The following is a 13111-nucleotide window of genomic DNA, read 5'->3' on the forward strand; positions in this document are numbered from 1 at the left end:
AGCGGAGGCTCCAGCGCACCGTAGCAGAGTGGTATCCATGGTAAACAGCGGGTTACTAGGGGCACACGCGCACTTAGTAACCCGATATTTACCATAGTTACCAGCCTGCTCCTGCTTAAGCAGCAGGCTGGGAACGGGAGCAGGACATCGTGGAACGATTCTTTCCACGATATCGCTGCTCCCCTCATCGCTGGTGAGCCTGCCTGTTTGACAGCTCACCAGCGATGTATTAGCGATGCAGCAACGATCCCTGACAGGTCGTATCGTTGTCGGGATCGCTGCTGCATCGCTTAGTGTGACGGGGCCTTAAGGTATAGTTTTGTAAGATAGGTAGTGTAATGTATAGGATAAATGATGTAGATAGTTGACAATAGGGTAAGATAAGAGTTAATGTTTGGGATTAGCCCACGGTGGTAGCGGGTTAGTGTTAGAGAAAGAGTTTGGTTTCCTGTTAGTTAGGGAGATAGGGTTTGGAGTGCAGAGTGAGCAGTGCTGCAATTAGAGGGTGACCTTGAGTGAGAGGAGACCGAAGAAAGAGGGATAGCGAGATCCTGAGTAAAGTGACTGACAAGATGGAGAGGCCTTCCGGAGACAGGTCCTAGGAAAGGATGCCTAGCCACGAGACCTTGAGCTTATAACTCAGAAGGTAACGGGCCTTAGCAGGACTGACAGGCGATAACTAGTGAAGTGACCCGAGTGGTAGATCCAGGGCGCCAGTAGTGGAAGAAACAGGATGTGGAACCGCTGAGCAAATAAAGGAGACTTGTGAATTAGCACTGTAGCTTTAAAGCTGGGTTGTGGCAAAGTAGAGAGAAACAGTGTGTCTTGAAAGCCCTGGAGTAAACTACACAAGAAGAATACTGTGTGGAATAATGCTTCATACTGTAAAAGAAACATCCAGAAGACTTTGTACCCGCTATCCCTTGTATATAACCCTTACAAAACTACCGTTCATTTAACAGTTTATTATGGAATGGTGGTTTCCCTCATTGAACTGTAAAACATCTGGTCCTGGTCAGCCCACAATATTTGTTACATGCGGCCTGCACGGGCATAAGGCACTCAAAGCACAAGTCCACACACCCAGCCAGGACCCACACTTTCATGTAACGTGCCGGGGCACCTCAGACGAGTGCCTCGCCCATGGCTACTGCCTCGCAACACGTTACAACTAGATTACATGTAGTGTTAAAAATAAATAAAATCACTTAGTCACTATTTGGAATCATATAAAAATAAGTATATGAACAAATAAAATAAATACATGAAAAATACACCAGTCACTTGTGAATTTCTTCTTCTGTGCAGTCACTTATCTACAGCATGTTATACAGTAGATCTAAGTAACCTTCAAAAAAATATAGAGGAAAAAATATAATTTCTCTTAGATTAGATTTATCTGTCTTTAACCTTCCTAATAAATACTCCGTGAGTTAAACCTACTATTATATGGTCCTAATTAGTGCGTGTATTAGTAGGACAGGGCAGGGACCAAACAGCCTTAATTGAATATACAGTCCCACATCACCATAGGATGATTACTACCAAGGGTCATTAATAAAGTCAGATTCCTACAGGAAGGTTTTGTTCCATTCTCTAAGCCTCTAAAAATGTAGAAATGACTAGCAGACCTGCAGCTGTCTCCATAACTGGCTGTTCGGTGAGATGCTCCTCCATGCATTGCTGGGTGCGCTGGGATGATCTGCTGATCCCGAACCCATAATTTACCACTATACATTTCTCTTATCACTTCGCTCACAGTATGTATCATTTTCTATCTCTGATTTATCCCTTCCTGTATTTCATTACCGTGCTGGAGTAATGAAGATAAATGTGAGTATATGACCTCCAATTCCACCCTTTTAGTAGAACAACTGCAGATGTATGAAGTATGGTATCCAGACCAGTACAAAGTCTACGGAGAAGATACAGAACCTGGCTGGTGCTCTGGTGCCATGGCGGGTGGGGGCCTGGGGTACATTTTGCACTGGGGCTCTGGAGTTTCAGGTTCCCCCTCTGTAGTCAGGCTTATAGTTGCATATGTAGGACTACAGCTGATGTCCTCATGCCCCTTCCTACCATTAGGCTGGGGCAATATGATGACTTTGGCTACTACATTGCAGAATAATAGTGATGAATAGTGTCGCAATGTGGCCCGCAAAGAACCATGATTGCAACAAGTAGGTTGCAAAATATTCTTCTCAGGTCCCAATTAGATCCCATTCTCCTGCGATATTCTGAAATCACGCAGCGGCATAAGCAGCATGACTTGTGTCTCTTCCAAAGTAGTTGTAACTGCATCTAAAAAAATTCAGCGAGACAGGCAAGAGGTTTTTAGGATAAAGGAATAGCTGAACGCCTGACAAGGTCTAAGCCTAGAGGCCCCCATACACATCAGATAAAAGTTGGCTGAACCCACCAATTTCCAAGAGTCCGGCCAACCATCTGAGGTGTACGGGGGCCTCCTGGTTCTCCCTCGATGGATTTACTCAAGAGTGAGGATAGACCAGTTGGAAATTCAATGGCCGATACTTTTGTTTTTAGGGGATATAAGCTGATGCCTGAAGTTTCTGGCAGCCGCTTACTCCTCTCTCCTCTGATGCAAACACATGAACACACGACTGACTGGAGCAATTGTACTGTATGTATGGGGAAGGTGCAGAGAAATGAACATTCGAACAATAGCCATGTGTATGGCTGACTTCTCATGTGTAATCCCCACCAAATGATGTCTGATAAGGGTCCATGTGAGAACGAGGCCCCATCTTGTTTTATTATCAGGGGTGAGATTGCTCTCTACATGGACTTCTATCGGTGTTCCAAAAATAGGGGTGTGCAAACATGCTCGGATATTTTTGGTATTCCCATACAAGTGAATGAGGAGCGCAGCACAAGATCAATCACCTTTCCATTCACAGTGCCACCAGACAGGGACCAGAGCCAGGACCTGGACCTACCTGGCAAATGCTGGCTACAATATGGAACTATATAAAAATGAAAAAATCCAGTATAAATTTGTTGGAAACTCTTGTTATGACTGGAGCGTTCTGTGTGAATGTCAGCGCTCTGCCAGTATCAAATTCACAACAAGTTCTTGTTTATCACGATTGCGCTGCCAGTACCGCGTACTCAGCCTCCAGCCAGGCAGACACATCATCCAACATACAGTACAGACCAAAAGTTTGGACACTTTTAAAGATTTTTCTGCATTTTCATGACCATGAAAATTGTACATTCACACTGAAGGCATCAAAACTATGAATTAACACATGTGGAATTATATACTTAACAAAAAAGTGTGAAACAACTGAAAATATGTCTTATATTCTAGGTTCTTCAAAGTAGCCACATTTTTTGCTTTGGTGACTGCTTTGCACACTCTTGGCATTCTCTTGATGAGCTTCAAGAGGTAATCACCGGAAATGGTTTTCACTTCACAGGTGTGCCCTGTCAGGTTTAATAAGTGGGATTTCTTACCTTACAAATGGGGTTGGGACCATCAGTTGTGTTGTGCAGAAGTCTGGTGGATACACAGCTGATAGTCCTACTGAATAGACTTATAGAATTTGTATTATGGCAATAAAAAAGCAGCTAAGTAAAGAAAAACGAGTGGCCATCATTACTTTAAGAAATGAAGGTCAGTCAGTGCGAAAAATTGGGAAAACTTTGAAAGTGTCCCAAAGTGCAGTTGCAAAAACCATCAAGCGCTACAAAGAAACTGGCTCACATGAGGACCGCCCCAGGAAAGGAAGACAGAGAGTCACCTCTGCTTCTAAGGATAAGTTTATCTGAGTCACCAGCCTCAGAAATCGCAGGTTAACAGCAGCTCAAATTAGAGACCAGGTCAATGCCACACAGAGTTCTAGCAGCAGACACATCTCTTCAACAACTGTTAAGAGGAGACTTTGTGCAGCAGGCCTTCATGGTAAAATAGCAACTAGGAAACCACTGCTAAGGACAGGCAACAAGCAGAAGAGACTTGTTTGGGCTAAAGAACACAAGGAATGGACATTAGACCAGAGGAAATCTGTGCTTTGGTCTGATGAGTCCAAATTTGAGATCTTTGGTTCCAACCACCGTGTCTTTGTGCGACGCAGAAAAGGTGAACGGTAGAACTCTACATGCCTAGTTCCCACCGTGAAGCATGGAGGAGGAGGTGTGATGGTGTCGGGGTGCTTTGCTGGTGACACTGTTGGGGATTTATTCAAAATTTAAGGCATACTGAACCAGCATGTCTACCACAGCATCTTGCAGAGGCATGCTATTCCATCCGGTTTGCATTTAGTTGGACCATCATTTATTTTTCAACAGGACAATGACCCCAAACACACCTCCAGGCTGTGTAAGGGCTATTTGACCAAGAAGGAGAGTGATGGGGTGCTACGCCAGATGACCTGCCCTCCACAGTCATCAGACTTGAACCCAATCGAGATGTTTTCGGGTGAGCTGGACCGCAGAGTGAAGGCAAAAGGGCCAACAAGTGCTAAGCATCTCTGGGAACTCCTTCAAGATTGTTGGAAGACCATTTCCGGTGATTACTTCTTGAAGCTCATCAAGAGAATGCCAAGAGTGTGCAAAGCAGTCATCAAAGCAAAAGGTGGCTACTTTGAAGAACCTAGAATATAAGACATATTTTCAGTTGTTTCACACTTTTTTGTTAAGTATATAATTTCACATGTGTTAATTCATAGTTTTGATGCCTTCAGTGTGAATGTACAATTTTCATAGTCATGAAAATGCAGAAAAATCTTTAAATGAGAAGGTGTGTCCAAACTTTTGGGCTGTACTGTATTAGATATCTGCCCATTCACCAATGCAGATTACTAGATATGTGACAATGAAATTTCATCGGATTTTCTCTCATCCTCATGGGCGTACCCACCGTGGGGCAGGGGGGGGGGCAGTTGCCCACCCCTAGAAGCAGGGACGTATGCCGCACAGCCAGGGCTGGCGTCAGCACCCGGAGCACCAGGGCAAATGCGGGGCCCTGAGCAGGCGGGGGGGGGCCCTCACCGTCGAGCACCCCGCGTGCTATGGGACCTGTGAGCGGAGGAGAGCAGTGTCAGCGCCCGCTCCCCCCCGCTTGCTCAGTGCCCCGGCACCCAGCACAATACTTACCCCTCCCCGTGCTTCCGCAGCAGCTCCTGTATCGTCCGCGGCTGCTGCATTGTAACGTCTCAGGTCAGAGGGTGCGGTGACGTCTTTACACCACGCTCTCTCCTGAGCAGTCACGAGTATTTGAGCAGTCACGAGCCAGTATTCTGTATGGAGCGTTATATGGGGGCCAGTATCCTGTATGGAGCGTTATATGGGGGCCAGTATACTGTGTGGAGCGATTCGCCGGTTTCTGAGCTATTGCGGAATTTACAATAGATATCATGTAATGTAAGAAGTGAAATCTTTGCATTGTACTAGATATATATACACTGTGTTCCAAATTATTATGCAAATAATATTTTCTCAGATTTTACCAAATTACCTATATGAATTGCAGTCATTGTAATTTTCCAGTCAAATAACTATTAGAGTACAATTGAAAGGTTTTTTGTACAAACTGCCTATGAGAACAGTATATTTTTAAAAAAATAAAACACTCAAACTGCACTCAAAATGCATGTTCCAAATTATTATGCACAGCAGAGTTTTCAACCTTTTCATTTTAGTAAAGAACAAAAAAATTGTCATTTTTGAAATTATAATCATTAGCAGGTTATTACAAACTGAAATCAAACAGTTTTCAACAGTTTCTTGATGAGCGTCCATCGGAAATTCTTCCAAGGAAAATCAGGACTGGATTGAAACTAAAGTTTTGAACAAGTTTTCTTCAAACTCAAGAAAAATGATATTAGTATAAGACATGTAATTAGAATAAAAATCAAAAATTTTTGCAAGAAAATAATTGTAATAACTAATAAAGCACTTCTATAATTACATATAATTTTCTTAAAATTTTAATTTCATTCACCTTTTTCGTTTTAAAATTTTACAACCTGAACGACCATGGCTTGCCCCCCCTAGTTTTGATCCTGGGTACGCCCATGCTCATCATCCCTGTAGACCATTCTACATTACATTTTTACAAGTACAGTCATGGCCAAAAGTTTTGAGAATGACACCAAAATTATATTTTCACATGATCTGCTGGCCTCTGGTTTTTATTAGTGTTTGTCTGATGTTTATATCACATACAGAAATATAATTGCTATCATATTATGAGTATATTGACAGTTAGAATGCGTTAATGCAGCAAGTCAATATTTGCAGTGTTGCCCCTTCTTCTTCAAGACCTCTGTAATTCTCCCTGGCATGCTCTCAATCAACTTTTGGACCAAATCCTGACTGATAGCAGTCCATTCTTGCATAATCAATACTTGCATTTTGCCAGAATTTGTTGGTTTTTGCTTGTCCACCCGTCTCTTGATGATTGACCACAAGTTCTCAATGGGATTAAGATCTGGGGAGTTTCCAGGCCATGGACCCAAAATCTCTATGTTTTGTTCCATGAGCCATTTAGTTATCACCTTTGCTTTATGGCAAGGTGCTCCATCATGCTGGAAAAGGCATTGTTGGGCGCCAAAATGCTCTTGGACGGTTGGGAGAAGTTGCTCTTGGAGGACATTCTGGTACCATTCTTTATTCATGGCTGTGTTTTTAGGCAAGACTGTGAGTGAGCCGATTCCCTTGGCTGAGAAGCAACCCCACACATGAATGGTTTCAGGATGCTTTACAGTTGGCATGAGACAAGACTGGTGGTAGCGCTCACTTCTTCTCTGAATAAGCGGTTTTCCAGATGTCCCAAACAATCGAAAAGGGGATTCATCAGAGAAAATGACTTTGCCCCAGTCCTCAGCAGTCCACTCCCTGTACCTTTTGCAGAATATCAGTCGGTCCCTGATGTTTTTTCTGGAGAGAAGTGGCTTCTTTGCTGCCCTCCTTGAAACCAGCCCTTGCTCAAAGAGTCTCCGCCTCACAGTGCGTGCAGAAGCACTCACACCAGCCTGCTGCCATTCCTGAGCAAGCTCGGCACTGCTGGTAGTCCGATCCCGCAGCTGAAACAGTTTTAAGATACGGTCCTGGCGCTTGCTGGTCTTTCTTGGGCGCCCTGGAGCCTTTTTGACAACAATGGAAGCTCTCTCCTTGAAGTTCTTGATGATGCGATAGATTGTTGACTGAGGTGCAATCTTTGCAGCTGCGATACTCTTTCCTGTTAGGCCATTTTTGTGCAGTGCAATGATGGCTGCACGTGTTTCTTTAGAGATAACCATGGTTAACTGAAGAGAAACAATGATACCAAGAACCAGCCTCCTTTTAAAGTGTCCAGTGATGTCATTCTTACTTAATCATGACTGATTGATCACCAGCCCTGTCCTCATCAACACCCACACCTGTGTTAATGGATCAATCACTAAAACGATGTTAGCTGCTCCTTTTAAGGCAGGACTGCAATGATGTTGAAATGTGTTTTGGGGGTTAAAGTTCATTTTCTGGGCAAATATTGACTTTGCAAGTACAGTAATTGCTGTTAATCTGATCACTCTTTGACATTCAGGAGTATATGCAAATTGCCATTACAAAAATGAAGCAGTAAACTTTGGAAAAATTACTATTTGTCTCATTCTCAATACTTTTGGCCATGACTGTATTTCTAACATCCACATCAATAAATGATTATCAAGTGCTTTGATACTTCCTAGACGTGTGTATAGTGTCCAGTTATAGCTCATAAATGCCATCAAGGTTTGACTCTATAGGTAGAAGGCTGAAAGGTGTACATCGTTTATCCTTCTCTTGTTCAAGCCTCATGCACAAAACTTTAATTTAACTAATATTAAATAGTGCTCTTTACTATACTTCTGTACACCCCTAAAAAAAGAAGATGATGCCCCATTGGATGATGTATGTATAGAGCAGTGTTTCCCAAACCCCATCCTCACGGCCCCCCACAGGTCATGTTTTCAGGATCTCCTTAGTATTCCACAGGTGATTGAAGTATCATCAAGGCATCAGGAACTCTCTTACCTGTGCAATACTAAGGAGATCCTGAAAACATGACCTGTGGGGGTCCGTGAGGATGGGGTTTGGGAAACACTGGTATAGAGGCATACTGGAGGAAATAAGCAAAGGGATTTTCCATATCAGCACAAAATGGCTGTTCAAACCAAGCCTAGGTGCCAGGTGTACCCTTGGAATGGCACAACAGTGCACCTTTCTAGATAGATGCAAAATAAGTAGGAGGGAAGGTGTTGTAAGGATCCACCAAGAGTGCACTGCATGACAGCGCTCTGTTTGAACAGACAGTTCATGTTGGCAGACTCCCTTTATGGGCTCATGCAGACGAGCATATTTTCCATCCGAGTGCGATCCAATAAAAACATTGCATCACACTCGGACCAATGTTATGCTATGGGGCCATACACGTTAGATTTTTCCCTCAAACCACTGTGGTCCAAGAAAAGAAAAATCGTTGCATGCCAGAGTTTGATTTGACATTCGGATCGCTCTAGGCCATGCAAGTTAAGAAGTGTATGAAAACCATTGGAGTGCAGTGCGATTTTCATGGCCTCATAGAATGTTTTTCTCCATCTTCTCATCTGAGTGACTCTGACCGCACCCTCACTGCACCCTCACACTCTCTAGCATGAGAGAATACACACTCGTCTGCAACTGCCCTGATGTTATTGGCCTATCCTCATTCCCACTGCAGACTGGTGGGAATTTGACTCCAATCACCCACCCTGGTGATAACTTAAGGTGTGGCAGCACACAGCAGTGTACACGGTGCATTCGCAATGAATGGTACTGTGAGTTCTCTCCCATTCACTTGTATAAGAGACAGCTTACAGTACCATTCATGGCCACTCGACGGTGTATTGAGCTGTTCCTTATTTGTTGCACCAGGGCACCTTTAATGCTTCTTCTAGGACTTACCGCTCCTGAATATCAACAGATGGGACCAGCGGCACGGTTGTGTTGCTCTCTGAACAGTGCTCTCTCCCAGGCTGCTAGCAGAGCAAACTTTGCCTCTCAACATGTGAGAAGCGTAGGAAGATTATGGCTGATCGGACCCAGCAATCCAGCCAACTCCAGAGCGGTGCTTGCAGGCTGTAAAGCATAGAGCCTGCTCGTGCTGCTTGTTGCTTACCTACTGTAGGTAACTGGCCGGGCTGGGACTGCAAAGTGTCCCGTAACATCAGCAACAAACAGAAAACTATAGAATGTTAAAAAAGACGGTCTTTAGAACAGAGGCTTTAATCAAACACTCCAAAAATACAAGCACTTTGCAATTTTACCCATTTATAAACTTGAGACAGTTCCTTTAATCAGTTGATTTAAAGAGGTCCTAAGGATAGGGTCTTAATTCCTGAAAACTTCCTTTAAGGAGGGATATATCTTTCAAAGCTGTGTGCATGGGGACTTAAATGTATGGGAAAGCCAAGGCAGACATGGTTATTCGCTCCACACACCATTTTTTGGGGACAGACATGTTGGAGATGGTTTCTTCACAGGAAACAAAGTCCAGCTCACTTTTGGCCCTGGACTAAAGGTGCTGGACGCACCAGAAACGCGTTGGTGTTTTTTATTGCTCTAAGCTGTTATGAATATTATTTGGAATTTTATCATGTACCAATAAAGCAGATTTTTATGTCCGTGGAGCTGGATCTCTCCTCTTTGTTTCCTTCCCACCTCCTTTCAATAATCCTTGGTTCAGCTCCTCACACCTTTGTATCTGAATGTTTAAGAGAGTGAAGACCGCTGCTGAGGTTCTCACCATCTTTTACATAGGAGTTGTCGACTTTCCCAACATGTCTATGTTAGCAAATTCCTATGTTCCCCATATAAAATAGATATAAGATATAGACATCCTCTTTAACCCCTTCCTGATATACTATTATTACTCCTTGTATGGAGTGAGTTCAAGAGCTGAGCTACAACCATAACTAACAGATGCCACCAGAGTAATACAGCCGGCATCTGCTTGTAACAGCAATGACTCGAGCTGGCTCCAATCGTTGCTGTTTAACTACTTTGCCTATATATTAAATCCATATACCCTTTTGAGACTTAAAAAAAAAAAAATAATCATCATATTTGGTATTGCCGCATCTGTAAATGCCTGATCTATTGAAATATAAAATCAATCAACCCGTATGGTAAATACCATAAACTAAAAAATAAATAAATAAATGCCAGAACTGCGTTTTTCAGGTCGCCACACTTCTTTAAAAAATACAATATAAAGTGATCCAAACATCCTATGTGCGCCAAAATGGTATTTATAAAATGTCAGCTTGCCACACAAAAATAAAAAGAAGACCTCACACAGCTCCATTGACAAAAAAAAAGAAAAAAAAAAAGAAGAAGAGGATGGTTCCCAAAATGTGGAGGGAAAAAAATATTCTTTTAAAATTAAAGTGAAAAAAAAAAACTTTAAAGTTTGATAACGCTATAATCATAATGACCTAAAGAATCTCGTTTCCAAGTCATTTTCACTATGAAAACAGAACCCCAAAAAATTGTTGGAATTGCATTTTTTCCCCACCATTTCACAGCACTTGAAATTTGTTCCTACTCTCCAGTACATTGTATAGTAAAATGTACGGTGTCACGCAACCCACGTTGGCTTCTAGTAAATGGAGATCTCCAAAAGAGTAATATGCAAAAGTTTTATTGCCAGACGACACCAGTCTGAGGGGTGCAGCAAACGGTTTTCGACCCCCCCATAGCAGCAAAATGGCTTTCCTCCATGGCAGGTATGCACTTAGCCATGTTCTCACCGATCAGTATCACTGACCTACATCCTAGAATATATAATCTTCAAGACCAAACATAAAGAGAGACTTTAAGCGACATTACTAAAGACAGAAACATAAATGATATTTTCTTACCGCTGCCAACTCCTTCATGGTCATACATGACCCTCTGGTTACTGCTAAACTCAATCTCCTCCACTGCGGCTCTGCCAGTTAATACAGTGGTCTCTGGAATAGGCACAAAAACCTCCGCTAGTAGGGTGCCGCCACTATGTCCGACCGTCTCATAGATCTAAAAACAAGAAGATCATGAACCTAAAGTAACACTTGAATGCCGTTTATATAACCGATTTGGCTATCAACTATTCTTTAAAGTCTTTTAATCTCAATTTACCATACATGAAGAGCCTTAAATCTTTCTAACCACCAACGGAGAGGGAAGGGGTATATTTAATTAGCCATTTGCGCATTTAAAAAGTTGCAAGATTGTTGCAAGCCTTTATTGAATGAAAAATGTGTGACTTTTCAAGCCTTATGGCACAGTTTTGGGAATTAAAGTGGGTGTCGTCAGTCCAACCTTTGTCATTAGTAAAAAGCACTAAATTTTAGAGCCAGTAGATGACTGCTCATCGCAGGTGTGTAATATATTTTTTGTCTTAAGAACCGACCTAGATGTACACAATTTAAAAATATGCATGTGTTGTAATAAATTTGGTATAATTTACAATTCTCTGAAGAAGCCCCCTTCAGACTACTTGGGACATCAGAAAGAAAGATTTTCCAGAGAAGAAAAGGTGAGCGCTACCTGAGTCCTGCCAATAGCAAAGCATCTTGAGGCCATAGGTGTGTGGGGGCTTTTCATCCAAAAGAGTGGACTCACTCACAATTTTGCCTAAGAACACTGCCAGGGATCTAAACCTCCTCCAAGAACAACTTCTCCAACAATCCAGGAGCAATTTGGTGATGAACAATGTTTGTTCCAGCATGAAGGAGACCATGTCACAAGACAAAAAGAATAACTAAGTGGCCCAGTGAACAAAACATTGACATTTTGAAACTATGGCCACGAAACTCCCCAGATCTCTATCCCATTGAGAATCTGTGGTCAATCCTCAAACAGCGGGTGGACAAACAAAAACGCAAAAATTGTGATAAACTCCAAGCACTGATTAGACAAGAATGGGTCATCAGTGTGGATTTGGCCCACAAGCTGATATCCAGCTGCCAGGATGAAGGAGAACTGTAGAAGTCTCGGGAGAAAATAAGGTTCAACACTGTAAATATTGAGTCCTTGTATAAACTTGATTTATGTGTCACTAAAACTTTAGAAACTCATGAAATGCTGATAATTGCAGTCCAGTAACCATAGAAACGTCTGACTAAGTTATAAAAATACTGAAGAGAGAAACTTTGTGACAATCAAAATTTGTGTTAGTCTCAAAACTTTTATCCATGACTGTAGACCGTTTACTTCTCAGCTAGAATCAGGAGCAGGCATTGGTTGGGTTCTCTACAAGGTAAAACAACCCACCTAACATCTTTACTTTTTATAACTAACTAGAACACCTTGTGCCAGCTTCTATTATTCATACATACCACATATACTCGTGTATAAGCCGACTTTTTCAGCACATTTTTTATGCTGAAAAAGCCCCCCTCGGCTTATATTCAAGTGAGGGTCCCACTTACATTCCGGCTGTGGATGGTGGTGTGAAGGGGGGGGAGCGGCGTCGGAAGAGCCGGACACAGGCAGTAGCGGTAGCTAATAAAGAAAATGAATATTCACTCCTCTCCACGTCCATGGGAGTGGAGAGGAGTGAATATTCATTTTCTTTAGTAGCGGGCACACAGAATCGCTGAGCCGCAGCAGGAAGCCGCCGGCTGCGATTGACAGTGTGCGCTATTAAGGACAATGAATATTCACTCCTCTCCACTCCCATAGTCTCGGCATGGAGAGGAGTGAATATCCCGGCAGCTGATATCAGAGTGTGAGGGCACATGTCAGTGACGTCATGCGCTGCTCGCACGCAGAGATCAGCTGCTGGTAGAACAGGACGCAGCTCTGGAGCAGAGAGAAGGAATGTGAGTAGAACTGTTTATTTTTATTTTCATGTGTGCAGTGATGGCGGGCCATGTATACCAGGATAGAGGATGAGGGGGCCATGCATATCAGAATTGGTGATGAAGGGGCCATGCATACCAGGATTGGGGATGAGGGGGGCCAAGCATACCAGGGTTGGGAAGGAGGGGGCCATGCATACCAGGATTGGGGAGGAGGGGTGCCATGCATACCAGGGTTGGGAGGAGGGGGCCATGCATACCAGGGTTGGGGAGGAGGGGGCCATGCATACCAGGATTGG

At 43.0% G+C, this 13111-nt stretch overlaps 1 protein-coding gene across 2 annotated transcripts in view; it reads right to left on the reverse strand.

Annotated features, from left to right (window-relative positions):
- Positions 1-13111, reverse strand: part of CC2D2A (coiled-coil and C2 domain containing 2A) — a 162296-nt gene that overhangs the window by 76517 nt on the left and 72668 nt on the right. For both annotated transcript variants that reach the window (XM_073647301.1, XM_073647312.1), the window contains one exon: positions 10887-11043. In XM_073647301.1, coding sequence (XP_073503402.1) covers positions 10887-11043 — 157 coding nt within the window. The remainder of the gene's footprint in view (positions 1-10886; positions 11044-13111) is intronic.

This window comes from Phyllobates terribilis, unplaced genomic scaffold (assembly GCF_046119375.1).
Source record: "Phyllobates terribilis strain yellow unplaced genomic scaffold, ASM4611937v1 Scaffold_1__5_contigs__length_1240528914, whole genome shotgun sequence".
NCBI classification, from domain to species: Eukaryota; Metazoa; Chordata; class Amphibia; order Anura; family Dendrobatidae; genus Phyllobates; species Phyllobates terribilis.